The sequence below is a fragment of the Urocitellus parryii genome, chromosome 2 (genome assembly GCF_045843805.1).
Source record: "Urocitellus parryii isolate mUroPar1 chromosome 2, mUroPar1.hap1, whole genome shotgun sequence".
In the NCBI taxonomy this organism is placed as follows: Eukaryota; Metazoa; Chordata; class Mammalia; order Rodentia; family Sciuridae; genus Urocitellus; species Urocitellus parryii.
The window spans coordinates 223,955,438-223,982,646 of record NC_135532.1 but is presented as its reverse complement, the minus strand read 5'-3'; the positions used below and the strand labels follow the sequence as shown (position 1 = coordinate 223,982,646).

The 27,209-nt window shown below is 58.7% G+C and overlaps 1 protein-coding gene across 4 annotated transcripts; it reads left to right on the top strand.

The window, feature by feature from the left end:
- Positions 1 to 956: 956 nt before the first annotated feature.
- On the top strand, positions 957 to 27,209 carry Cbs (cystathionine beta-synthase). 4 transcript variants are annotated; one of them, XM_077795064.1, is made up of 17 exons: positions 1,118 to 1,140; positions 10,608 to 10,636; positions 10,753 to 10,824; positions 13,303 to 13,409; positions 15,461 to 15,595; positions 15,943 to 16,022; positions 16,106 to 16,240; positions 16,596 to 16,665; positions 17,520 to 17,611; positions 18,200 to 18,325; positions 18,836 to 18,920; positions 20,159 to 20,264; positions 21,483 to 21,560; positions 21,672 to 21,806; positions 22,277 to 22,385; positions 24,540 to 24,624; positions 26,922 to 27,209. In XM_077795064.1, the coding sequence occupies exons 4-17, from the start codon at positions 13,358 to 13,360 to the stop codon at positions 27,023 to 27,025; spliced, it is 1,392 nt and encodes a 463-aa protein (XP_077651190.1). In that variant the 5' UTR covers positions 1,118 to 1,140; positions 10,608 to 10,636; positions 10,753 to 10,824; positions 13,303 to 13,357; the 3' UTR covers positions 27,026 to 27,209. The 4 variants fall into 4 exon arrangements, with proteins under 4 accessions (XP_026265857.2, XP_077651190.1, XP_077651189.1 ...); XM_077795063.1 differs by lacking the exon at positions 1,118 to 1,140 and adding an exon at positions 1,507 to 1,606; XM_026410072.2 differs by having other exon boundaries at positions 957 to 1,158; positions 10,608 to 10,824.

Genomic DNA, 27,209 nt, shown 5'->3' with positions numbered 1-27,209 from the left:
ACCAAGAAACTGCTCCACAGAAGGAGAGGTGGAAGAGACCGCCCTGGGGCACTTGCTGCAAGCCTGGGGGCCACCAGAGCCAGGGGGAGCAGGGACATCACAGTCTGCAACTCCTGCTCCACTACCAAGTGGCCAGTCAGTGTGTGTGAGGAGGGGACTAGGAGGGGAGCCAGCAGACTAGTAAGAATATCAACATTTGGAAAGTTTTGCAAAAGGGCTCTGGTAATTCTTTGTATTGTTCTTGCCACTTTTCTGACAGTCAGAAATATCTATATATATGGACTTTGAAATCCAGACCCTGGCCTCTGCCCTACAGGACCCCCAGACGCCCCGGCCCTTCCCTCCCTGCCTGCAGCGGTGACTTCAGCATCTCCTCCGACCGCCCCAGGCATTACCCATGCAGTTTTCAGCCCGGAACATTCTTCTCCAGAACAAGATGTGGCTCCTCCGGTCTTGGCTCAGACGTCACCTGTGCAGTGAGACGTCGCCTGCCTCTGGTCCAACGGGAGCTCCCACATTCCTGCGCTTGCTCTCCACCCAGGGCTCCTGGTTATACCTGGCGCCCTTCCCCAGACTGAGCTCCCGCACCTGGTGAACCAAAGCCGGCGCAGGTGGCCAGCGCAGGCGCCCCTGGCAACGCCTGCAGGCACCTCCCTAAAGCCGTTACTCACTTTAGGTCCCGGGATAACTCCAGAGTCGGGGACACCTGTTGAGCCAACGGGGAGGGGGCACGGAGATCGGCCTCTTCCCCAGCCGGAGCGCAGCGTTCGGGCACCGCGATCAGCGCCCCCTCTGGGCCGGCCATCGCTGGAGCCTGGTACCGGGAGGGCTACGGGGACATTTCCGTCCCACACCGCTTCTGTGACTTTTAGTCAAGCGCCTTCCGAGCGTCAGGTGGCCCGGTCCAGCGGGAGCGGTCACCGAGCCCGGGAACCGCGGAGCCTGGGAAGAGGGGCGTTCTGCAGAGGGCCGCCGGCAGCTCGCTGGCACGGGAAGCCGCCGCGGGGACACCGACCTAGTCCCCGGGCGCCGACGTGGACTCGGCGACAAACCTGGAATCCAGCCTCAGGGGTAGCAGGACCCCCACTCTCGACACCGCTCGCTTCCTGAACTCAGCCGCAAATCCTTCTCAGACTCCAGGTGCGACAAGTTCACCAGGTGAGACCCGGACCCGGGGACTCAGGCAGCGCCACCCGCTGTCCCGCCGACGGAGGGGTCCGGGGAGTTGGGCCAGGGGAGGGGTCGGGCGGGCGGCGGAGCGGGGCGGGAGGCCGGGGCCCGGAGGTGGGGGTGGGGGAGTAAAATGGGGGAGGGCGGGGGGCCAGGATTCCCGGGCAACCGGAAGCCGGGCGCGGACCCAGGTCGGTGGGGAGGGGGCGGGGCCGAGCGGCGCGCGAGGGCCGGACGCTCTGCGCCCAGGGATTGGCCGGCACCGGCCCTCCGCCCCCGCCGCTGGGCCAATCGCCTCCGCCCACTGTCCGCCGCCAGGTCCACCGAGGCCCGCCAGCCCCCGGGGCCTTCTCCTCCTCGCCGCCGTCGGGGCTGCAGCTCACCCAGGCGCACCGGACCAGCCCGGCCCGCCTCGCTTTCCCGTTTCTGCATCCAGGTGAGCTCCGGCTCGCAGAGACCCTTGGCGCCTTGGACCGAGGGCCTCGCTGGGGTCCCATCGCCCCACCCGCACTCCCCTACCCGTGGGCGCCGAGTTGCATCATCTGCACCGGGACACGCGGAGCCAGGCCATCCCACGTGCCCGGCCGTGCTCCGGGTCTGAGCGGTGGGTCCCTTCCCGCCTCCAGCGCCCTTCCCTCTGCCGCCGGCAGCCCTCCCTTTCCTCGAGTCCAGAGGGCCCTGAAGCTCAGAAATAGGTGTCCAGTTGGCCCGGCCCCCACCCCAATCCTTGGGTCTGCGGAGCGAACCGTGCTGGCCCGGCGCGCCAGAGCGTGGAGCCGGACCGCGGGATGTCGGGGAGACTGTGTTGGTGTAGATGGTTGACTTTAAGGTGCATTTGGGTGGGAATGCACCTTAAAGTTGCTCTTACCGCAGGTGAAGCGGGGTGGGCATGTGAGGTGGTGCTGGCCGGGTACCGCGTGTTACTGGGGGTCCTTATCCCGTATGCGAGTCCAATAACAAGGACACAGTTTTGAGAAAAAGGAAAAGGAATGTTTATTGCTTTGTCAGCAAAAGAGAAACACAGGGGACTCCAGTCCCAAAGGCTGAGATTCTGCCCATTAGGGGACCAGGGCTTTTCAAGCCGAGACTCAAAGGCTACTTCCACGTGTTCTCCATCCGGGCTGTAATTCACTTGTAATTCACTTTGGGAGATAATCATTTCTGAGATATTCTGTTCCTTCCCCGAAGTCAGGATTACTTCATTCCCATGGTGGGTGTGTGCTCACACACCTCTGCCTAGGGTGGGGAGGAAAGGTGACCCTCTTTTCCCTGAGGTTAGGGAGGAGCAGGGAGAGAGGAAGAGAAAGGGATATAGCTCTGTTGGTAGAGTGCTTATCTTGCATGCACAAGGCCATGGGTTCAATCCCCAGCACCAAAAAAAGAAAGAAAGAAAGAAAGAAACAGGTCCATTTTAAAAATCAGTTGCAGTGGCAGAGCAGCAAGGGCCAAGTCAAAGCCTAAAAAGTGGACACTGTTACATTTCCCCACTGACAGTTTTACACTTCATTTCAATGAAAAAATCGGTGACAACATCTCCAAGCAACTACCTGTTGAAAGAGGGCAAATTGGGGAAAATAACCGGAAGTTTTGTTCTCTATCAGGTGAGGCATGGACAGTGAAGGGCATTCAGCATCAGAGCAGTCCAGAGATCCAGAGTGGTCGATACCTGGACAAGGTATCCACAGGGCAGGGATCCTGCGAAGACAACAATAGAGACAGCAAAGCTTTCCTTTTTTGTACACAATTAGCGCAGAAGCAGTTAGTATTTCAGCCAGTTTCTGAAAACCGTGAAGACAGTAACTCATAATCGTATCTGTGAAAAACAGATCCAGTTTACAATGTAGGAGGTTAGGAAGATTTGTAGATCTAGGACAGCAGGCCCAAATTAATTCAGGACAGACTGTAGCCTAGAGTCCTTTAGAACATCACTATTGGGCACTGTCACACAGAACCCTTTCTATATAGCCAACAGCTTTACTTACTTTGGGTAGGGCTGACACCATCTCCAGTTACTTCCTTTTAAAAGTCCCTATAGGACTGTGCTTTAGGCCATACTGTCTCTCCTGCCAAAACTGACCCTGTTCCTATCTACTCTTAAGAGTCCCCCGAGATGCCTCAGGGATCACTCTTGATGATAAAGCCTCCTGGCTCCCTTAGCCACTTGCCAGGATGGGTCCAGGTCTGGTTGACCCAAGTGGCTTCTCTTGGAAGCATCAGGGACACTTTCCCTCTCCAGTAACCCTTCTCTTTATGAGTGTGCACTGGTTGGCTTCCTGTCCTCTGGGTCCTCTTGGTCTCCCCATCCCCAGATCAGGTGACTCACTAGAGTTGCAGGGCCCAGAGAGGGGTCCTATCATTCTCGGGTCCTGGCTGACCTTAGAGGGCAAGGGCCAAAGTGTTGGCTGCTTTTCCTTGGCCCTTTCACTCCCTTGACTTGGGTCTCCCAGGTTTTTGATTTTAAACACCCAGCAAGCCAATTCCACCAGTGTTAAAAAGGGAGTAACAGGATATAACTTCAATATGATTTTACAGACACCCTCTTCATTTAATTAGGATCACTATTGGTCTGCAAGTCAGCATTATATACTCTGCTCTGTAGGTGGTGACTTATTATCTCATACCAGCCCAGGTTGTTTGATTAGAAGCAGTATCTCTGCAAAGCACTAACCAGCAACAGTTATAAAGTTTACAAGGAAAATAAAAAATGAAACTAACAAAGCAAAAACATTCAGTTTGTGTAATAGCTATGAGCCAAAAAAACGATTTTTATAATTTTAAGCCTTGTGCATTATATCTTGTTAATTTTGAGATCTCAGTAATCTTTTTATTTTGGTACCAGGGTTGAACTCAGGGCCACTTGACCACTGAGCCACGTCCCCAGCCCTATTTTGTATTTTATTCAGAGACAGGGTCCCAATGAGTTGCTTAGCACCTCTGTTGCTGAGGCTGGCTTTGAACCCAAGATCCTCCTGTCTATGCTCCTGAGCCCCTGGGATTACAGGCTCGCGCCACCATACCCGGCATTACAGATAATTAGAGAACACCATTCGTAAAGTGCTCCCCTAAGCTTAACTTTTAAGTTACAACTTAGAATCTGTAGGGTGGGTAACAATAATCTGAATGGGTTAGCAGTACTAGCAAAAATCAAAAGATAGGGCTGGGGATGTGGCTTAAGCAGTAGCGTGCTCGCCTGGCATGCGTGCGGCCCGGGTTCGATCCTCAGCACCACATACAAACAAAGAGGTTGTGTCTGCCAAAAACTAAAAAAATAAATATTAAAATTCTCTCTGTCTCTCCCTCTCTCACTCTCTTTAAAAAAAAAAAAATCAAAAGATAGCCTTAAATTTCATCCATTTAGGAAACAGTATTAATGATCACAAATTGACTTAGGTCTTCAAAGAACAGTGTGGCCCTTCTATTTCAGGTTCAAAAAAGAGAGCGTTTATTGGTTACCTTGCTAGAAAACCTAGATAAACTTCATTTTGTAAACATTTACATAACAGACAAGGCTCAGGTAGAGTTCTCAGAGGCATACATATATCTAGTCACGTATTTAGGGTGTCAACTATATTGTTATAACTTAAAATGATAGTTGTTTGTTTAGCCAGGTACAAAGTAATCATTTAAGACTTTAAGCTGGGTGTCGTGGCACATACCTATAATCCCAGCAGTTTGGGAGCCTGAGACAGGAGGATTTTTAGTTTAAAGCCAGCCTCAGGAATTTAGCAAGGCCCTAAGAAACTCAGCGAGACCTTGTCTCTAAATAAAATATTAAAAAGGGCTGGGAGTATTGCTCCCTGGATTCAATTCCCACTACCCCACCCAAAAAGACTTTAAAAGGTACAAACCCTAATTCCTTTAAAACTTAGTTTCCTCCAAGTAATAAAACCTAATGGATATAAGAAAATTATATTGATAGATAAAAGCAGATTAATGTTTCAGGCTTTGCTCCATACCAGTGCTTTAAAGTTCAAATAATTTTGAATGAATACTAATTACATCCATGTAATCACAAACACAGACTTTTTGAGATTTACCTTCTGCAACTTACTAAACATTCACAACTTCTTTATATCCTTAGTTCGTTCTCTTTCATCTTGGACTTTAGCACAAGAATATTACTTGACCAGACAAAATATTTTCTCATCCAGAAACATTCCTTTTATCTTCTAATTTTCTGTATTAAAATATATTTCCATGCCTATAACTTTAAAAAAATATATTTTCTAGTTTGGGATTCTTTCTTCAATTCATTCTGAAACAATCCTTTTGCGTTTTATTTGTGCATTTGATTTACACACCACATATTTCATCTCAGGAGAGGGTTGGACAGTCTGCTACTGTGCCTTAATCTTTTTCCTCCCAGGTTGCAGTCAGAGGGTTGGAGCACAGCATATATTGGAGCCTGACCTGTCTCCCTATTATCACATCCATCATCTCTAAGTGAGCTCCGCTGTCAGTTGTACCCAGAGGCTTCTTTGGGGCCTTTTCCTTACACTAAGCATATTGATAGGCCATTCCACCCTTTTTCTTTAGGCTTCTTGAAGGTCCCTTTGCAGAGGCTGCCAACAAAATTGGTTGGCCTTAGTTTCTATATTTTCCTTTTCTGGGTGCAGTTATCCATTCTGCCCGTCTCCCTGGGCATTCAGTTTGGTGGGGTACTGTCATAGCAAGAATTGCTTTGCCCCAGTGATGAATATTCTCTAAACAAATAGGATCTCCTATCAGATCTGTTTTTGGGGGTGGGAGTTGGGTTCCAGGGATTGGACTCAGGGGCACTCAACCACCAAGCCCCATCCCCAGCCCTATTCTACATTTCATTCAGAGACAGGGTCTCAACTGAGTTTCTTAGCACCTCACGGTTGCTGAGGCTGGCTTTGAACTCAGATCCTCCTGCCTCAGCCTCCTGAGCCACTAGATTAGAGGCGAGCCCCACCACACCCAGCTTCTGTCCCCAGGTCCTAAGCTAACAGAGCTGGAACCTCCTGCCACATCCCTTGTGGCCAGTAGCCCCCACCCCCCAGGGCTGGGAGGTGGGGCCGGGCAGGTTCTGTCCCCCTCTCCACAGCCCTGGCTGCTGTTCTGTTTTTTCCCAGTTTAGGGCTGGTGACCTTGATCACACTGAGATGACCTCTGGCTGCTGGGGCCAGGCTGAGCGACGGTGCTGGGGGTGCAGCACTGGGTTTGAAAGACTGAAATCCCTTTAACCCATGCTTCTGGTGTCCTGCTGTCCTTGCACACAGAGCAGTGCCTTGTGGCACTTGGGCTCCCTTCCTGCGGGCTGCACCCCATCAAGCCTGTGCAGAGTCTCTCTCCTACTTTACTCAGAAAGACCAACCTCAGTAATCCAGAAAGACCCTTGACAGGCCGATTGTGTTACAGGGACCCTTTTTCTCTTAGAGAGGCTCATCCCTAAAGGGGGCCCATGCAGCCAAGGTCTCTGTGCTCAAGAGACTACCAGAAAGATGGAGGCAGTGGCCGTGTATTAAAGGGCCAGTAACAGGACAGAGAGGACCACTGAGACCAGGGCTGGCAGGCGGGATCCTGCAGACAGCAGACCTGAGCCTGCGGACAGGCAGACCTGCGCACACACTTCTTCCACTCCCTTTACCTCTGAGAGACCAACCCCAACTGCAAGAGGGTACGATGATCCAGAAAGCTAACCAACAGCCGGACGTTATAGTAAAACCTTAGGCTTCTACCTGGAGCTGACCCTTTCTTCAGCCCACTTGACGATGGAACAGAAAGACACAGACAACCAGAGAGGAGCCCCCAAACCATGGCTGACGGACGGGCACCTTCATATTGACCTGCCAAGGTCTTCCCCAAGAGGCTCCCTACAGGATCGATGCGGTTCTGGCCATGTCTAAAAGGGCGGTTACCGAGGCAAACAGATTAGCAACCGGAGGGAATTCCTGACAAGGCCAACAAACTGATAAGAACCTAGAACAGATCAGAAGGGAGCACATATCCCTAGGTCCTAGAGTCCTGCTTCACCAGGACTCCTACACCGGTGGCCCCACAGATGTCCCCAGAAAGAGGGACTAGATGTGAATCAAGGGTCTCACTGTGCGCACCGGGGGACCTACCAGATGCCAAGGCTGTCTCGACTTTCCTGAGTTTCCTCTTTCTCAAACTGGACCACGATGGAGCCACCTGTACCACTGGGGGGAGAAGGCAGGAGTCCCCAAAGCAAAAGGAGCTTCAGGGCTGCTGGGACGTCCCTCAGTCCCTCCTTTACTCATGGGAACAGCTCCTCTGGTTCAGCCCCAGGCAACTCTCCGTCTCCTCACTCTGCTGCAGCTGGCTGTCAACCGTGTGCCCCCACCTGGCATCCTGAGCATGGGAGTGGCTTCCTGGAGAGCCAGGCCTGCCCCAGAAAGCTGGAGAGGGCCACTGGGTACCAAATTTGTTACCAAAAGCTAGTCCTTGTCCCTGATGCCCATCTGATAACAAGGACACAGGTTTGAGAAAAAGGAAAAAGAAGTTTTATTGCTTTTCTAGCAAAGGAGAAACACGGGGATCCTGTCCCAGGGCTGTGATTCTGCCCCTCAGCAGGAGCAGGGGCTGTTAGAGGTGACTCAGGCTACATTCCACGCGCTGTCCATCCAGGGCTGCAACTCACCTGTGAATATGGGATAGTCCTTTCTGAGGTCTTCTGGTGCCCTCCCCACGGAGGGTATGTGCTTAGGTAACTCTGCCTAGGGTGGGGAACAAAGGTGACCCCCTTTCCCCAGAGATTTGGGAGGAGGGGGAGGAGGAGGAGGAGAAAGAAACCCGTGCATTTAAAAACCAGTTGCAGTGGCTGAGCAGCAAGGGCCAAGTCAGAGCGTGAAGTAGACCTTGTTAGAGGGCGTGGAGCCTTGTCCTTGGCCTCACCCCAGGCGAGGTGGATTGCTGAGTCCCCCCAATGCCCAGGGAAAGCCGTGGGGTGAGGGTGCCCAAAGCACATAACGTCCCTCTGATTATCTGGGTATAGTTCTCCCACACCTTGTCCCCTGAGGGCCCCTTCTGGAAGCCACATGGCCTGAGGGCTCATGGTCCCACTTGACAATTCCCACATTAAGAGGGCTTTGCTGTGGTCCCCTCATTTGGCCCAAACTGGGCCCCTCTGGACTGGCTGGTGTGTGCCAGCAGGGCTGCAGCCGGGTGTCCACAGGGGCTGGAACTGGATGGCCCTCCTCCCCAGGATGCTTCAGCATCTGGCTACATGGAGGTGACACCCCAGCGGGTGGGAGCAGGATGTCCCACCTACTCCCCAGAGCCAACTTCTGTGGCTTTGGGTTCTGTGGGGACTCTGCCCACAGGATGGTGCCTCGGCAGGGCCCTGGTCTACAGGGCCATGTGGCTAGTCCCACAGCCGGGGTCCCTAGGCCAGCTGTTGGCCTCTGTGGGGGACACCAGTGTAGAGCAGGGATCTTGGGCCGGGAGAGAGAATCACCTGCCTGTAGGCACAGATGGCCCCTGAAGGGACGGTGCTGTACGGAGTGGGGTCTTTCTGCAATGTCGGGAAGAACGTGGCACAGCGCAGGCGGCCCGGGTGGAAGGGAGAGCCCAACCTCTGAACCCAGGCACAGCTTTCCTGGGAGTGCAGCCGCAGCCTGTGCTGTGCTGGAGGAAGGGCAGCTGGGCTCCCTCTGCCCTGGAGACGGCTGGCAAGGGCGGAGCCTCCAATTACAGTGAGTGAGGAGGAGGCCTCTTCCGTTCTGACTTGAGGGCAAAATGGCCTGGGGAGCAGGGGAGGAGCCAGGCTGGGTTCTGGGGAGACACCTGAGCCTCAGCCCCTGCCACATGCTCCTTAAAGGATGTTTCACATAATACAATGGGGGGCACCAGGGGTTGGACTCAGTTGCACTGGGCCACTGAGCCCCACCCCCAGGCCTGTGTTGTATTTTATTTAGAAACAGTCTCACTGAGCTGCTTAGCACCTGGCCACTGCTGAGGCTGGTTGACCTCACCCTCCTTCTCTCACCTCCTGCTCACCTCCTGGTTATAGGCAGGCTCCACGGCTGACCTTTTTTTTTTAAAAAAAACAGCTTTAGATTGAGAGGAAAATTGAGCAGAACCGGTTCCCACTTACCTCCCCTCACCTGGTTTCCCAGTTGTCAACGTCCTAAATTGACATGGTGGACTGTTACAAAAGGGGCCAGTTACTTTCCCGGGCAGTGACCCCCCCGGGGCTGAGGGTCCCCCACCCTGCCTCTGTCCCAGGAGAAGGGGCTCAGAGCTTCAGTGTGGTCACTTGAGCAGTCATGAGCTGGCCTTGGCTGTGGCCTGGGGACAGTCGAGGAGGAGGCCTGGTCCTTCTGGGGGTGCCGAGGCGGGAGGTGGCCAGCAGTGGAGGGCTTCACCAGGCGCCTGGTCCTCCCTGTTTCCTTTTCTTGTTTGGGTTCATTTACTCTAAGCGGCTTGTTGTGGTTGGCTGAAGTTTCCCCAGGGGCAAGGCAGAACACCAGCAGGGGCTGGTGGGGTCCCCTGGGCCGCTCTGGTGCCCCCGGGAACCCAGAGTCACCTCTGCAGGAGGGGCAGGGGCCCTGGGGAGCTGACCCTTCTGTAAATGGCGGGTGGGGCGCACATCACTCCTCCGTCTTCCCAGGACCCCCACTGTCCTATGTCCTCCCGTGGCCTGTCATCTCCAGTGGGCGGTGACGCCCCGTACCTGTCCTGCAGGTCGCTATCACAGGGTGTTCTTAAGTGCTGACCGGGAAGTGCCCACACGCACGGCTTTGCCTGATTTGCCCCTTTCTCTGGTGCTGGAGGTGGACCAGCCTGGAGTGTGCCGGGCACAGGCTCTGTCCCCAGCCACTCCCTGTCCTCCGAGCGCTCTTACTCTGCAGTTGGTTTCCCGAGGGCTGGCTGGACTTCCTGTCTGATCGTTTCTACGTGTCCCTCCTGCGGGATGAGAACTTTACCATGTGATGACTCCTCCCTCCCATGGCTCTGCTGGCCTCTTCTGCCCTCTGGGTTGCCTTTGTGGGGCGACCTCGCGGTGGAATCAGCTGTGTCTGTCTTCTCTTCATCTGGCTTCTTTTTACTCAGGGCCCACCATGTCGTAGCAGGGGTCAGAATTCCTTCCTCTTTGTGGCTGAATACTACTCCATTGCCGGGTGGGCCCCATTGTGTTTTATCCGTTCATCTGTTGGTGGACTCTTGCAGCTTCCTCCCACCTGGGAGCTCTGTAAACAACATTGCTGTGCACACGGGTGTACAAACACCTATTCCCATTTTCTGGATTGGTGCCTGGGAATCGAATTGCTGGTCCTATGGTAGTTCTGTCTAACTTCTGAGGAGCCAGAGTGTCATCTGTGGCAGCTGGAGCCTTGCTTTACGCTCTTCTTGGTGCACTGATGTGAGTGGACTCCAAGGCCCTGAGGCGCCCGATTTGCCGAATGCCCCAGCACTGGAGCCTGAGCTGACGTCTCTCCTTTCCCTTGCAGATCCCAGCATGCCTTCGGAGACGCCCCAGGTGAAAGAGGGGTCGGCAGGGTGCCCCCACCACCTGGGGAAAGGGAGCCCAGAGAGGGGGCCTCCAGGGGACAAGGAGGCCAAGGAACATCTGTGGATCCGGCCTGACCTCCGCAGCAGGTGCACCTGGCAGCTGGGCAGGCCCACCACGGACTCCCCGCACCACCACGCGTATCACCTGGAGGCTCTGTGAGTGTCTGACAGCCAGATGGGTGCTCCCTTACCCTGGCGGCAGCCGCTTGTCACCTGGAAGCCACATCCAGGAGGACCTGGGGTGGGTGACAAAGGGCTGGGCTGGCAGGGAGCACTGAGTTTGGGCAGGCCGCTGCCCAGCTGAGCTGGGCACACTGAGCTGGACTAATGTGTCAGCACACCCAGGTCAGCCTGCCCAGGTCGGTGCAGGGAGTAGCTACAGGGAGAGGTGTCCCCGCCAGGTGTCTGGGCCTCTCGCCAGGCTCCTGTCGTGGGCCCCTTTTATGGAGTTCCAGGGCCAGTGGAGGCCTTTTTTTTGGTACTGTTGATTGAACCAGGGACACTCGTCTGCTGAGCCACACCCCAGCCCTATTTCGTGTTTTGTTTAGAGACAGGGTCTCCCTGAGTTGCTTAGTGCCTCGCTAAGTTGCTGAGGCTGGCTTTGAACTCGCGGTCCTCGCCTCCGCAGCCGCTGGGAGGACGGCCTCGCATGCGCCCGGCCTGGTGGGGGCTTTCCAACCCTGTGCTGGTGTTCTCAGGGCTCTGCAGTAGGACAGCCCAGGGCTGCTCGTGTGGAAAACAGCCATCCCGGTCCCGGCAAGGACAAGCCAAGCTTGCTGTTTGAGGCTGCAGGTGACCTTAGTGCACAGTCCTCCCGATGGAGAGCAGGCTTCCAAAGTGCCTGTCCTCCCCCACTGCACGCCGCACCAGTGGTCACAGATTGAACAGTCAGCAGGAGTGTGCGGGGGCTCAGTGGCCACAGGAAGAGCGAAATTCACTCACCTGCAGGTTCTGCAGGAGGCCACTCGGGCAGCTGGCCAGAGGGATGAGTCCTTGCTGCCCAGACAGCCCAGAGCAGCGGGGCCAGGCTGGGGAGGCTGGGTGTGGCTGCAGGGCCTGGGGGAGGAGGAGAGCAGGTCCCTGGATGCTGCCTGAGCACACTGGCCTCAGGGAAGTCTTGTCCCGAAATAGCCCTGTCCCCAGTCCCCACAGTCAGGAGGGAGTTGTGGTAGAGGCCCCCGCTGGACCCAGGTCCACTAGAGGGAGACACAGTCCCTGGGGATCACTGGCAGGGAGACCCATGGGCCAGAGACAGAGCAGGCAGGTGGGGTCAGGTGCCTGGGGCCAGTTGCAGAGGTTTCCAAGATGGTGTGGGCTTATGAAGAGAGCCTGTGGGAGCCTCAGGGGAGGGCAGGCAGGTGGCCCTGTGACAGGCTGGGGTCTAAGCTACGGTCTGGGGATGCCCCGCAGCCTCCTGGCTGAAAGTGCAAGCCCTTAAGATAAGGTGAATCAAGACCTCTCCGGCCCGTCACCTGCAGACCGTGGCCTGCTGAGTGAGCACCCAGTCACCTGCCCCGGGGGCCAAGCCTGATCCTGCCCAGCCAAGCACCCCCCGCCTGTCCACTCCCGTCCTGGGTTCCGGCCTGCAGGGCAGGCAGCTGTGCCCAACCACTGGGGTGTGGCGATCCTGGCCCTCTGATGCTGAGTGGGAGCTGGCCCCCTCAGGCCCTCCACGGAGTCTTCTCAGGAGGTTTTGGCTGGGGGTGGAAGGAGCCACAGGAAGGTCATTTGGGAACCTGCCTGGGCCACACTTTGTGCACACAGACCTGTGGACAGCCGCTGGCCTCATAGCCTCCCTGTCCCTGTCACCATCTTGTCTGGTAGAGCTGCTGGCATTGTCCTGGGCCCAGGGCAGGTAGAGGCCTGGCATTTCTTGTGGTCTTGCAGTCCTCCTAGCTGGCCAGGGGTCTGAGGAGTAGAGCTACCCTAGCAGTCAGACCCTGGGAGGGGGCATTGGAATTCCCAGCAGAGATGTCCGATCTGTTGTTTCTAAGTCAAGGTTGTTGCTCACCTAGTTTCCCTCCTGTGATATGGGGAGGAAGCCGGAGCCTGGTGCCCGCTGGGCAGGTGCTCTTCCTCTGAACTACACCTCAGCCCTTTTGATTTTGAGGGACAGGGTTTCTCTAAATCGCTGAGGCTGGCTTCAAGCTTGCTGTCCTCCTGCCTCAGCCTCCCAGGTCGCTGGGGTCACAGTCATGAGCCACCACTCCTGGCTGTTGGCTTTTGTTTTACTGGAAAATTATTTTAAAACTCACAAGAAATTGCAAAAATAATAAAGGTTCTTTGCACCTGTCACCACATTACTACTGATAAGGTCTTAGGTGACCAGAGGACATGTTCAGATCAGGACACAGATGCGGTACGCTCCAGAGCCCTTGCTAATCCACAGGCATTCCCGTGTTGGGGCTTGGCAGGTGTTAGGAGGGCGTGTGCGTGCGTGCGTGCGTGTGCGTGTGTGCGTGTTGCGATGTCATTTTTCCCTGCCTGTGGCTTGTTGGGCCGTCCAGACCCTTCCCCGCAGCCAGCCCCGTGGTCCTCGGTTTGTTTTGTAAGAGGGCAGCTGGACTGCCTGCCCATACTGTTGGTGTCTGGTCTTGTTCGTCTGAGTAACTGTGGACTCCCTTTTCGTTTTAGGACAAATTCTCCAAAAATCTTGCCAGATATTCTGAGGAAAATCGGGAACACCCCGATGGTCAGGATCAACAAGATCGGGAAGAGCGCTGGCCTCAAGTGCGAGCTCCGTGAGTGCCGCCCCGCGCTCCCCGACCCTGGGACGGACCCCAGATGAGGCCTGGCCCGCAGGCGGTGGGGCAGGCGGCCTGCTGGTGGCTCAGGGGGAGGTCACGTCAGTAGAGTTGGAGAAGGAAGTGCCGCAGGGGTTCGTCAGGGTGAGCAGGGGGCCACCCGGAGCTGCCGGCAGCGGGGAGCTGACCTTGAGTGAGGAGCGAGGTGAAGACCCCAAGGCAGAGCGGAGCAGATTGTGCCCAGGGCTTCCCTCGCGCCACTTCAGGGGAAGAGAGCAAGTCCTAGGTAGGGGTGTGGCCATCAATGGACAGCAAGGGTCCATCTCTGTGTCCAGCTGGCTCGTGAGTGTTAGAACAGAGAGACAGCTGGACACACATCACAGGTCATTTTAGCCTTTATTCAGGAATGGGACCACACGGCATGGGCCCACTTCCCTGGTGGAAAATGAGCCGCTGAACAGGTCGCTTTGTGCATCGATCGGGAAGTGGGGCTTCGAGCAGGGGGCTGGTGGCCAGTGCCTGGGAGCAGTTGTTTTGGAAGAGATCAGGGTTTCTTAGAGAGTGTCACTTGTGGGTTGAAGGGGACACCGGCTTCCCCCCTTGGCTGGCATCTGGGAAGGACTTACCTTGGGTGGGAAGGAAGTCGTCGCTGTATGGCTCTTCCTTTTTCTTTCTCCCAGGCCTCACTGTTTGGGGTTTTTCATTTTCCATGTCAGTAGTGGGGACCGAGCTCAGCCAATCCCTGACGAGGCAGAAGGGGCCTGGGAGGTCAGCAGCCGCAGTGAACACTGGACCTTACCTCAGCCATTGCTGGGTAAAGGAGCTGCTCCCAGAGCAGAAGAGGCAGGGGCACCCTCCTGGGGGAGAGGTCTGCACCCCTGAGCCCCAGGGAGCGGGGTCTGGGGTCAGAATCAGCAGTAGGGCAGCCGGAAGGGCCAGGAGCCTGGGGACAGGCTGGGGACCAGGATCCTGGCTTGTTACTCCAAGGTCCCTGCTGCATGGAGAGGAGATGTCCCTGCCATGGGGTGTCCTGAGACAGCAGGAGGCACTGGGCGTGGAGGGCCTGGGGGCCTGCCTCCTGCCCGCCCCCTAGAGAAGCGGACCCGCTCCCTGAACGCTGCCAGGCACCTAGACTGCTCCAGAACAGCCCCTTCAGGAGACCAGGGCTGTGTCCCTTTGTCAGGCAGTACCGAGGTGGCTAGGCCACCAGCCAAGCTGCTCAGACCACGTCTGCACTTGGTAGTGGCCTCGAGGTGGGCCAGCCTGGCCCGGCAGCTGGATTCCCAAGCAGGGCCATCCCCAGCTGTGAGAGGCGTCCTCCCGGTGACTCTCTGGGATGCAGGCCTCTCGGCCACACGTTCACCCCACCCCCCACCCCAAACCACAGTGCCTCCACCTGGTTCTGGGGTGAAGTGTTTGGTTGTGGTTTTCAGAAACACAGATGAGCCAGGAGGGGGTGGCTTGTGGGTGCTGCAGGTCAGTCCAGGGTCCTTCAAACCGTACTGGTGCAAACTAATACCCACCCCCTTGGAAAACTAAAGACTTTGAGAGCTGGGGAGAGAGGCCTTCCCTAAAGGAAGAAGAGCCCAGGCTAGGCCCCTGGCCTCAGAGCCCAGATGGGAGGGGCTTCGGGCAGGGGAGTGACCCCAGCCGCGGCTGGAGGACAATCAAGGTGATGGTCAGCAGGGCCGCCAGTTCAGCTGGCCTCGGGTGTGGGACTCACAGCCAGCCCTGCTGCAGTCCTACCTGCTGCAGTGGGACTGCCTGCCTCAGAGGACACATTGTGGCCTGTCCACCTGGTGGGGGCTCCTTGGTGCCTTTTCCTCGCTCTCGCAGAGTCGCCCTGTGCCCCGTAGGGGTGTGTGCGTGGCCTGCAGTGGGAAAGCCCTGATCCGCCAGCACCCAGGTGCGGGGGCGTGGAGGGGCGACTTCCAGAGTGGGTAAGCCCAAACCTGGGGCCACGCTGGGGTGCGTCTGGTAGCCGGAGGGTAAGCAGGAGTCCATCGGGGTCGGGGTCTTCTCCCTCCTGAACCATCTCTGGCTCCCAGTGGCCAAGTGTGAGTTCTTCAATGCGGGCGGGAGTGTGAAGGACCGCATCAGTCTGCGCATGATTGAGGACGCCGAGCGCGATGGGACCCTGAAACCCGGGGACACGATCATTGAACCGACATCTGGGAACACAGGTTGGTGCAGGGAGCAGCAGGAGGTGGCGAGTGCTGGCTGTCCCCTGGCCACTCTCCCACTCAGCACCTCCTGGGTGAACACAGCTGGCTCTGCACTGACCGCTGCAGCTGCTGTCCTATCCTGACGCCAGGCTCTTCCTCGTGAGCAGAGGTGCCTGTGGTTCTGCCTCTGCCTTCCCTTGGCCCCACATGGGGTGGCAGGTGCCGTGGTGGGTTTTGGACGTCCTCAGTACTCTGTCCAGGGCCTTCCTGGCAGGGCAGCTGGACTTGGGGCCTGTCCCTGGTGTCCAGACAGGGAGGGGCAGGGCCAGCCCCCGGGCCCCTCACACCCTCCGTGCTGCCCTCAGGGATCGGGCTGGCGCTGGCTGCAGCTGTGAAGGGCTATCGCTGCATCATCGTGATGCCGGAGAAGATGAGCATGGAGAAGGTGGGTGCTGGGTGCGGGGCGCGGCAGGCCCCAACTCAACTCAGGCCTGACGGGAGGAACGAGGTGTGGCTCTCCACCTGCAGGTGGATGTCCTGCGGGCCCTGGGGGCGGAAATCGTGAGGACCCCCACCAACGCCAGGTTCGACTCCCCCGAGTCCCATGTGGGCGTGGCGTGGCGGCTGAAGAACGAAATCCCCAATTCCCACATCCTGGACCAGGTGAGGTGCTGTAGCCTGGGCGTCCGGGGTTGGTCCTGCGCCCACCCGAGAGATCCCCGGGGCTCCGCGGGCTCTGGGCGGTATGGTGGGCGCTGGGCCTGTGGTGCTCCTGCCCGTGGAGCCACAGGCCTGCGGCCCTGTGTGCTGCCAGCTGTGGCTCAGCGAGGCCCCGGAGCGCTCTACGGGCGGCAGACTCGACTCCTCCTGGACGTGTCTGGCTGAACAGGAGCTGTGTGTTCTGGGGGGCCCCGGGCCTTGGGCTGCTCCCTGGCCCTCCACTGAGCTGGGGGCCAGCCGGCTGTGGCTGGTGTGGCAGAGGCCTTCACGCTCCTGGCCCTTGGCTCTCTCTGCACAGTACCGCAATGCCAGCAACCCTCTGGCCCACTATGACGCCACCGCGGAGGAGATCCTGCAGCAGTGTGATGGTGTGTGCTCCCCGTCGGTCTCGATTTCCTTTGTCCCTGGTTGCCTGGAGTGTACAAATCACATGTCCTCTTCCTGGCCAACTCCTGTGCACCCTGCAGAACCCCTCTGAAATATTCCTCTCTAAAATGGCCCCCAGGGCAGCGGGACGAGCTGCAGCGGGCAGTGAATTCAGCCCTATTTCCCTCACCTCCAGGCTGGGTGCTGAGGGCCACAATTAGTTTATTGTCTGTACAGGCATGTGGCTCCTGGAACCGTGTCCACTCACGAGTGCCAAGTCCCGGGGGTCAGGGAGATGCTGTGCCAGCAGATCCCTGTGGGAAAGAGCTGGGAGGCGGGAGCCTCGGCTGCCCGTTGGCAGTGGCCCAGGTGACAGGCTGGCCCAAGCCTTTGCTTGCCCCATTTTATGAGCCAGCCTCCTCTCTCACTTGGCAACAGAGGCCTGGCTTGCGGGGGGCTGCAGCCGGCGCCTGGGCCTGCCTGTGCTCAGACTCGCCCGGAGTGTCTGGGGTGGCCCAGGCGTGCCAGCGCCCTGCCTGAGCAGTCTGCCCCATTTCCTTTTAAAATTCAGTGGACTATTCCCATCACCAACGAGGGACACGGTCCTGCCACCTGCACCCAGTGGGCATCAGCTCCAGACTCATCCATGGGGGGCTTGAGGGCTGAGGGTCTCTGAGCAGAGCCAGGGCAAAACCTATCATCCCTGTCTTCTTGCTCGGACCCGTGAAGGCCGTGAGCTCCATTTGCGCTTGAGGCTGGACTTTCCTTGGGGCACTTGATCACTGGGCTGCTTGCTCTGGGTATTGCGAGGAGTGGGGGCTGGCCACACTGGCCTGAGACCTTCTCCCTCCACCAGGGAAGCTGGACATGCTGGTGGCTACTGTGGGCACGGGGGGCACGATCACAGGCATCGCCAGGAAGCTGAAGGAGAAGTGTCCTGGGTGCAGAGTGAGTAGCGCCAGGGGTGGGTTGGCACCGCTAGGCCTGAGGCCTGGTCCCCTGGCCTTTCTCACCGGGCCCCGAGCGGAGCTGCAGAGCACTGCCATCTGCACCCCCAGGGATGTTTGGCAAGTGTTGCTGGATGACGGTCCAGGAGCTTCAGGGGTGGGGTCTGCTGTGCTAAGTGGGGATGAGGGTCAGCCCAGGGTTGAGTTGAGACAGGCCCTGGATTTGGGGTTCAGGACTGGTCTGAGGATGGCTTGCAGCCATACCTGGCTGGCTACTCTTTCTGGATGGTATTGCCCACCAACCTGGAAGAGGTCAGTGTCCAGAGCTTCCCTGTGTCCCTTAAGGCTCTGGCTGCCCCAGTACTGAGGGGTCCTTTCCAGAGGAACCATGGGAGGTCACCTCTGAGGGTCACAGCTCCTACTCTGGGCCTGGTTCTGGGCATTCTTCCTGCCCCTGAGCCCCAGAGCAGCATGTGTGCCCTGCGGATGGGTCATTAAGAGTCCCGTGTTAGCAGTGGGGGTGGCTCCTGCAGCAAGTCCAGATGAGGTTTAGTCTCCAGCTTGAACACTAAAACCACCCACTCTGCAGATCATCGGGGTGGACCCGGAAGGGTCCATCCTTGCAGAGCCCGAAGAGCTGAACCAGACGGACCAGACCTTCTACGAGGTGGAAGGGATTGGCTACGACTTCATCCCCACGGTGCTGGACAGGGCGGTAGGTTGGGCCAGAGCACTGCCCAGCCAGGCAGCTGCAGCCTGGTGCCTGGGCACTGGCTTTCCACTGAGTGGGACGGAAGAATAAGCACTGGCATAGGGACTTTGAGGGCTTCTGGTATTGGGGTCAGTGACGGGAGGCTGGGGCAGGAGGGTCGCAGGTTCTAGGCCAGCCTCGGCAACTTAGTAAGACCTCGACTCAAATACGTGAAAGCAGGTGTCCTCAGGGTTAAGTCCTGGGAAGGGGCACTACCAGGTCCAAGTTCACGCCCTGGCGCTGCCTCCACGGCTCACTGCGGCCGGGCAGTGGGGGAAAAGGCCAAGTAAGACACCAGGCCCTGGAGCAGCCCCCAGTCCTAGCAGAGACTGTAGTTGGGAAGCATGTTGGAACAGGAAGGGCAGCGAGCGCCAGGTTTGCAGGCGGGAGTGCTGGGTTCTTTGGGGGCACAGTCACCCAGAGAAGTCTTAGGTGGTCCCTGCCCCTGCTGACGTCTGTGGTGTCTGGCCACAGGTGGTGGACAAGTGGTTCAAGAGCAACGACGAGGAGTCCTTCGCCTTCGCCCGCATGCTGATTGCACAGGAAGGACTGCTGTGTGGTGAGGGGCGGCGCCCCTGGGGTGGTGGGGCAGCTGCAGCAGGGGCCATGCCCTCTGCCAGCTCCTAGGCTATCTGGGGCAGCGTGCCCGCAGCAGTGCAGTGCTTGGGGGCCATCTGCCCTGGCCTTCCTCTGCAGCAGTTGCTTGCTCTTGCTGTAGCTCGTGCTCACCTGCACAGGTGAGGGTGGGCAGGGCAGGGCTCTTGGCAGAGCTCTCGGAGTACTCTTCTCAGTCAAGACCAGCCCTGTCTGTGGTTGGGCTCCTCCTCAGCAGGGTCCAGAGCCAGGACAGGGTGCCCCCAGGGCCCTGGAGAGGCTGGGCTGGGTCTCCCTCCACCTTTGTGGCCCCAAAGGAAATGGATGGAGATTCTTGTCAGCCCCCTTCTCTGTGGCCCAGAGGCCTGTCCAGGACTAGGCTCACCGGCCTCACCTGAGCCCTCAGCCGCCTGCTCAGGATGGACAGAGCAGCACTGGGGACCATACCATGCAGGACAGCAGGGCCAGTTTGGTGAAACCTCAGGGTTTACCACTTGAAGCACCATGTGTGGGAACTGCCCTCCGTGCAGCCAGTCCCTGCCACCCAGTCCCACCTTGAAGACTGGGACCAAGCCCCTGCTGATGACAAGAACCTGCCAAGTGCTGCTTTTGGGAAAGGCGACTTGCTCCCTGGCCTTGGGCCCTGGGAGCCAGGCAGCAGGCCCTCTGCCTCCCTGGAGAGGAGGGTCTCCCTGCAGGCCACGCTCTTGTGGCCACTTAGAGCCAAGTCCAGACGCAGCCCAGATGTGCCCCAGCTGGAGGTACAGCTGCAGCCTCTGGATTCAGGCTCCTAGGGTCTGGCACAGTTGGCAGGACCTGGTGTCACCCACCTCCTCGTGGGGTGACCATGAGCAGCCGCTGAGACGGCAGGCTATCCCTGGCACTCAAACAGGACCAGGGGTGTTTGCGTGGGACCCAGAGCCCATCTTGGGCATCCCCCGTCACCAGCCTTGCCCTGGCTGATCAGAAAGTCTCACCTCCTCCTGGGCCTTCTTACTCGCCCTCAGCGGGAACGTCAAGCATGTGTGGGTCCTTGCAGGCCCTGCTCCTCTGCCCACAGCTCCGCCCAGAGTAGGTCAGGTGTGCTACAGGCACTCACGGGCAGGGAGCACACACACACGGTGCCTCTGAGGGCACCTGGGCATGCGTGCGGGTGTGCACATACCCAGGCGTGTAGATAGCCAGCTGCGTGGTCCTCGGCAGGTGGCAGCTCCGGCAGCGCCATGGCTGTGGCTGTGAAGGCGGCCCAGGATCTGCAGGAGGGTCAGCGCTGTGTGGTCATCCTGCCCGACTCCGTGCGCAACTACATGTGAGCCCCGCTCCCTTGTCCTCCAGCCCTGCCCCTGACCTCGACACCACCTGGCCGCTGTCCCCGTCCTGCGCTGCCTCACCAGGGCGCCCGCGGAAGGAAGCTGGAGGTGGCGGGCCCCAGGAACTCTGGGGCCCCGTCTCTGCCCCTATCGCTGCTCAAGGCCTCAGCTCCATGGGCCAGTGTGTGGCACCAGTGTCCTTAAGGGAGAGCCTGCTGCCCCTGCCATCCAGGAGCCTGCTGACCTGGACCTGAGAGAGCCTGGGCAGGGCCAGTCCTGGCTGGGGTCCCTTAGAACTTGCTGTGGCTTGCCATGGCCTTCGACTTGCAGGACAGACCTGGCCCCCTGAGTGGCCATTCAGCTTCCAGCTCCTCCCGATGGGGCAGTGCCTCACCCCAGGCCCCAGGGAAGCTGCCCTGCAGCAGGCCTTGTGATCAGTGGAGCAGCAGGGCTGGGACAGGCCATCCATCCCCCATTCCCTCTGTTAATCACAGTGCTTCCTCCTGGCCTGAGCCTCTGCATGACCCTGCTGCCCTTGCTGGGCAGGCATAGTGGGTGGGCACCCCCAGGTGGGTTCTCAGACATGGGATGATTCATACCTGGGTGCCCACTGCCAGGTGGCCCCAAGTAGGGCTCTTGCCTGCCCCAGCAGCGCGTCTCCCTGAGCACTTGGGTGGGCTGCTGGGCCTACATGTGAGCTGGCGAGCAGCCTGGTCTGTGAGAGTGCTTTCGGTGTGTGCGTGGGGCAGCAAATGTGAGGGGTCAGTGTGCGTGTGTGCCCTCAGGCACAGGGGTCGCCCTGCCCCATTGTGGTGGTACTTGGCTGCCTCTTAGGAGGTGGCAACAGCTGTGTGGCTTCCTCTGCTGTCCTTTGACTGAGCAGGGTGGGCTTCCTCTGTTGGGGCAGACCTGGAGGCCAAGGAAGAGGCTACCTAGGGGCCCCTGAGGGGCTGTGAGCACAGAGGCCCCAGAAAACAACCTTGCCCAAGGCTCTGAGCCCATCAGCCCAAGCATGGTGCCCTGGCTGACCAGATGCCCCTTCCTCCTGCAGTTCCTGGCCCAGGTCCTCCTGAACCCTGGACCTGCTGCCAGGCTCTCACTGTCCCCTGGACTAGTAAGGTCCAGGAACCACATCCCTGAGTGCACAGGGTGTGCACCTGGCATGTGCAGAGGCTGTGATAGGGGCCTTGGCCTTGGTGACACCACAATCCCTGCAGGTCCAAGTTCCTGAGTGACAAGTGGATGCTGCAGAAGGGCTTTTTGAAGGAGGAGGACCTCTTGGTGAAGAGGCCGTGGTAAGGACGTCCTGAGCAGGGACACAGCGCCTGGGCAGGGTGCACGGTCCCCGTAGCCCCTGCGGTGAGGCCTGCAGTGAAGCACTGGTCCCCGGCCTTCCCTTTCCCTAGGTGGTGGCACCTGCGAGTTCAGGAGCTGAGTCTGTCGGCCCCGCTGACTGTGCTGCCCACCGTCACCTGTGAGCATACCATCACCATCCTCCGCGAGAAGGGCTTCGACCAGGCGCCTGTGGTTGAGGAGTCGGGGTCAGTCCCAGCTTCCCCCCACCCCACCCCAGTGCAGAGCTCCGTCCTCTGGGCCCTATGTGTGGTGTCACCAGACAAAGTAGCTGAGGCCCATACTGCTAGGCTGTGGTCACTGTGCATAGTGTTCAGAACCTTGGCTACCCGCTGGTTAGCCCCTGGAGCGACAGAAGGTGCTCACTGCCTCATTGCTCACGTACACACTTTTGCCCTGGGCCTCTGCCCAGGAGGCAGGTGGCAGGCACCTTGGGGTGTGTCTCACGGGAGAGGTCCATTGCAGCTATGCCCAGGTGACCAGCTGTCCCACGTCCTGGGAGTCTCCACACCTGTGAGAACAGAAATAGTCCAGGACTTGAGTCCACCATGTCCTGGGGGATCTCTGTGTTCCTGCCATGTGGAGGCCAGAGCCCCCCAGTGTAGCTGTGGGCAAGTCTGACCCCTGCCTTCCCCCACCCATTCTCTATCCCCTGCAGGGCCATCCTGGGGATGGTGACTCTTGGGAACATGCTGTCGTCCCTGCTTGCTGGGAAGGTGCAGCCGTCAGACCAAGTCCACAAAGTCCTCTACAAGCAGTTCAAACCGGTTGGTATGCCCTGAGTAGAGCAGCCCCTGCCCACAGGACCCTCTGCCTCTCTCCAGGGCACCTGCAGAGGGCGGGTATTTGTTCCAGCCTTGGTTTGTCCTCAGAGCAGGGCACAAGTGCTTCCTGGGGAAGGGGACCAGGTCCCTGGCTGTAACCCCACTCAGGTGCCAGCTGTACCCCATCAAAGCCCAGGGTGCAAGTGCAGAGCCAAGAAGGGCAGCTCTGGCCAGGGTCGCTTCCCCTCAGGTGCTGCGTGGTGGGGCCTGGGGTCAGCAGCAGCCTGGGGACCACCAATGCAGCCCAAGGGCCTCCGCAGGTGGTCTTTCTCTCAACCCTTCATCTTTGTTGTGTCTGTTTCCGTGGGAGAACACCTAGTGTACCTGGTGCCCTCAAGAACCCAGCTCTTCAGGGACGGGCCAGAGCAGGCCCTGTGCTGGCCAGGTCCTGGCTGCCAGGGCAGCGCCTGGCGTTGCTTCTGCCGGCCCCGGGCAGAGCCTGGCTCTCCACACAGACCCCGTGAGCTGGAACAGGGAGCGCTGGCTGTGCAGGCTGCTGAGCTGAGGGGCTCTGCCCAGAGCAGGTGGCAGACCTGACCTCTCCCGCATCTCGCACACCCCGGACACTGCCAGATCGGCCCTCCCCCTTCCGTCACCTGTCACGGCCTCTTTTGTGGTCCTCCCAGGGCCCTTGGGCCTCTAACCCCCACAAAGCCTGCCTACCTGGAGTTAAAACCGAAATCCCTGCCCCTCCCTGTGCCGAGTCCTGGCCTGTCCCACTGTCCCCTTGCATGGCAAGGCCTCCCAGCCTGGCCCTCCTGCTGTTCACTTGGCCTCCTGGGCCTCCCTGACCACGGGCCCCTCTGCAGAGGGCGGGTGTCTGTCCCAGCCTTGGTCTGTCTTGTTTTTAACACTGTGGACACAGCTCCGGGGCACTCACCCACTGAGCCACATTCACAGCCCCTTTGGGGTATTTTACCTGGAGACAAGGTCTCACTGAGTTGTTCACGGCCTCACTAAGTTGCGGAGGCTGGCTTTGACCTCCTGATCAGCCTTCCCCATTGCCTACTAGTTCTGGAAGTTTCCTTCCTTCACACCTCTTCTGTTCCTAAGTGAGGTGTGGTTGCACACAGTGAGAAGCCACATTCACAGCCCCTTTGGGGTATTTTACCTGGAGACAAGGTCTCACTGAGTTGTTCACGGCCTCACTAAGTTGCGGAGGCTGGCTTTGACCTCCTGATCAGCCTTCCCCATTGCCTACTAGTTCTGGAAGTTTCCTTCCTTCATACCTCTTCTGTTCCTAAGTGAGGTGTGGTTGCACACAGTGGGTGCTGAGCATGTAGTTCCATGATTTGACGTAAAATGCCCCCGGGAAACCCTCACCGCCCACGTCCATCAGCCCCAGCGCTTCTTCCTGCCCCGCTCGCCTCCCCACCAGCAAGACTGACCTGCCTGTGGCTGTTCATGGAAGCCATGCGCTGACCTCCGACTCCTTCCTCGCGGGGAATGTGTCCATTGCTCTTCGGCCTCCTGTGCGTGTTCTCGTCTGTGCCAGGAGTGGGAGCTCTCTCCAGCCTGCAGGGGGCCACTTCTGCTGCTAGCCCTCCGTCCGGGCTGGCCTGCATCTCTGCCTGGGCTGCTGCCCATTTTCCCCCTGGGTCGGGTGGCTGCGCCCAGTGTGTTGTGGGACTGGGAAGAGATGAGAATCCCTCACCAGGCTCTGGGAAGGGTGTGAGGGCTGCAGGGTGGGCCCCTCTGAGGGCAGGGGGCTTCCTGGCCCAGCACCCTGTGTCCCACAGATGCCTCCAAGGTGTGAGCTTGCCCCCAGTGGGAGTCATCACAGTGTCACAGACCCCAGTGTGTATGGCCCTAGGAATCCCAGAACCAATCCCTCCCTCCTCAGCCTGCGAACCCTGATCTGGGCCCACAAAGCTGGCTGCCATTCTGACCCCCTCCCAATAGCATCTGCTGGCCCCCTTACCCTGATTGACAGCTCATCTGAGTGTGTTTCTTGAATGCTGCACCGTCCTCTGGCTGGCGTGGCAGTGCCCTGCCAGCCCTCCCCACCCCCACGTCCTTTCCGTGGAGGGATGTGGGTGGCTATGCTGCAGGCAGCAGCCTTCCATCTCCAGTGAGTGCTCCCTGGTTCCCTTCCAGATCCGCCTGACGGACACGCTGGGCACCCTCTCGCACGTCCTGGAGATTGACCACTTTGCCCTGGTGGTCCATGAGCAGATCCAGTGTAAGTGGGTCCACACAGCGCTCTGTCCTCAGGGTGGGGTGCTGATTGGCCTGGGCCTCCACGTGCACAGTCCTGCTGTGTGCAGAAGACACCCCTGTCCTTCACGGGTGACGGGGAATGGGTGGAACTGACTTGTGTATTCCCCACCCCAGGCTCTTGGCCATGGGAGCCTGTGATCCCAGCCACGTCTCCAGGGATGTGCAGGGTAGGCGGTGCTTGGCAAACCCCGCTGTCACCTGGGCAGGGGCTCCTCTGCTGCAGTGCAGGGGCTCAGGCTCAGTGGGCTCTTGGCCCTAGGTGGCAGGCAGTCACAGGGATGCTTGTTTTTTGCTGTACTGGCCATTGAACCCAGGGCCTCATGCTAGGACCCTACCACTGAGCCACATCCCCAGCTCAAGTTTACTTTGTGAGTAGTGAGGATCACAGGGGTCTGCCACCACACCTAGCCTGTCTCTGGGACTGTAAGGGACAATCCCAGGAAAACCTGGAACAGTTTTAGTCTTGGCTGCTGGCAATGTCCTGTGTCCCCAGGAGAGGCCACATTGACTTGCCAGCCTCCTGCCCTTGGGTGCTGGCCCTGAGGGACTGTTTGTGGCCGTACCTTGGTGTCTGCTTCCAGCCAGCTCTGGGGCACTGTGGTCCCTGCTCGCACAGCTGCTTCCTGGGCATCGGAAGGCCAGCAGGGTCCTCCTCGCCTTCTAAGAGCCCAGGATTTAAGTGCCTGGGAAGCAGAGGGCCCGGGGCGACCACAATCTAACCCTCTCCCGTCCTTGGCTCTGCAGCACGGGACCAGGCCTGGTCAGGAGTGGTGGGGGGGCCTGCAGGTATGTACGTCCATCCCACCCCTCGAAAAAATAGCCCTCCATTCAGAACCACAGCCTCCTGAGGCAACAGGCATCCAGGGTCCCACCCTGAGCTTGGGTGGGGGTACTCCTCTGATCCCACATTTACTTATATCTGAATACCTCAGAAAACAGTGGGTGCCAAAGTCAGAGTCCACAAAGTGTTTTTATTGTTTTTTCCTATGGTGCTGGGGATGGAACCCAGGGCCTTGGGCATGGGAGCCAGTGTTCCGCACTGAGCGCACCCCAGCCCCACAGAGAAGGTATTGTTGGAACTTGTCCTGCTTGTCCCCACTCTGGGCTCCATCATGTGACATGGGAAGAGTTGAATGGCTGTGACAGACTGCATGATCTGCAGACCTCAAATACTGACCACTGGTACTCTGTGGAGCCGGGTTTTAGGGGGTCCATAGGGCAAAGGCAGCCCAGGCCACTGGTTCTGTTCTGGATTCTATTTTTCTGAGGCTTCTACTGGGGCACCAAGGTCCCTGCCCACTGTGGGCCTCCCTAGTCCCAAGGGTCTCTGCTCATGAAAACAGAAGAGGCAGCACTGCCGCAAGCAGGAAGCAGGGTCAGGGTAGTCGTCCCTTCTGCCCTTGCCTGCCCTCTGTGTGCCTGGAGGGGACTCCAGAGAACAGGGCTAACAGGGTAGGTATCTGTAGAAAGAGAGGAGTTGTGAGGAACTGGCCTGTGATTTTGGAGGTTTCCATCCCAAGAGCTGCAGGGGAGTTGGCAGCCTGGAGCCCAGGAGAGGCGATGTGTCAGTTAAGTCCAAAGTCAGGAAAAACCCCCTTCCTCTGGGAGACGGGCCTTGCTGGTCCAGACCCTCCACTTATTGGACAAGGCCCACCATACCGGGTAGGGCATCTGCCCTCCAGGGTTCTTAACTCAGGTGCTGAGCTCATCCAGAACACTCACAGACACATCCCAGTACTATCTGGGCAGACCCGGCCAAGCTGATGATGAGCACCCTCTGCCTGCTGGCTGTGTGGTATGGGGCTGGGCTGGCACTGATTTGAAGACTGAGCCCCAGAGAGAGGACTGCGTCTGCTGACAGAATCAGGCAGAGGCCGAGCAGGTGTTGCTCAGGGCACCAATGGCCTGAGCCTCCTGCTAGGGTGCCTTGGCATAGAGAGGGCCAAGGCTTGTCCTGAGGTGGTGAGGCCTCCAGTGTGACCTGGGGCATGGGCCCAGCAGTGCTGCCCCCCAGACCGTCCATTCTGGGGGCCTGGATTAGGTCAGCCTGCAGCCTGGCTCTGCCCAAATGCTCCGGTTGGAGGGAGGCAACGTGGCCCTGGGCTGTTTGGGTTGCCCAGTGCTCCCCACCCACAGACTGGGGAGGGGCTAGCACAGCCTCCTTGCTGGCCGGCCTGCAGCAGCCCTGGGAGGGCGTGCTGCCTCAGATCCGCTTTGTGCCAGGTGCCTCCTGACCAGTGGCCCCGTCTTCTTCCCCAGACCACAGCAATGGCGAGTCCAGCGAGCGGCAGATGGTGTTCGGGGTTGTCACGGCCATTGACCTGTTGAACTTCGTGGCAGCCCGCGAGGAGGATGGGAAATGAACCTGCGAGTCCTGCGCCTTGTTCCCACCCTCCCTCTGCTTTTCCAGATGCTAAGCAGATTCCCCTGTGGGTGGCGGGAGCAGACAGAGGCCGGTTCCAGGCCAGCCAGCAAAGGCCTTGGCGCCACCTGGCCTGGACAATTCATAAAAGTGGAACTGCAGTCTGGCCTCCTGTCTTCCTGGTG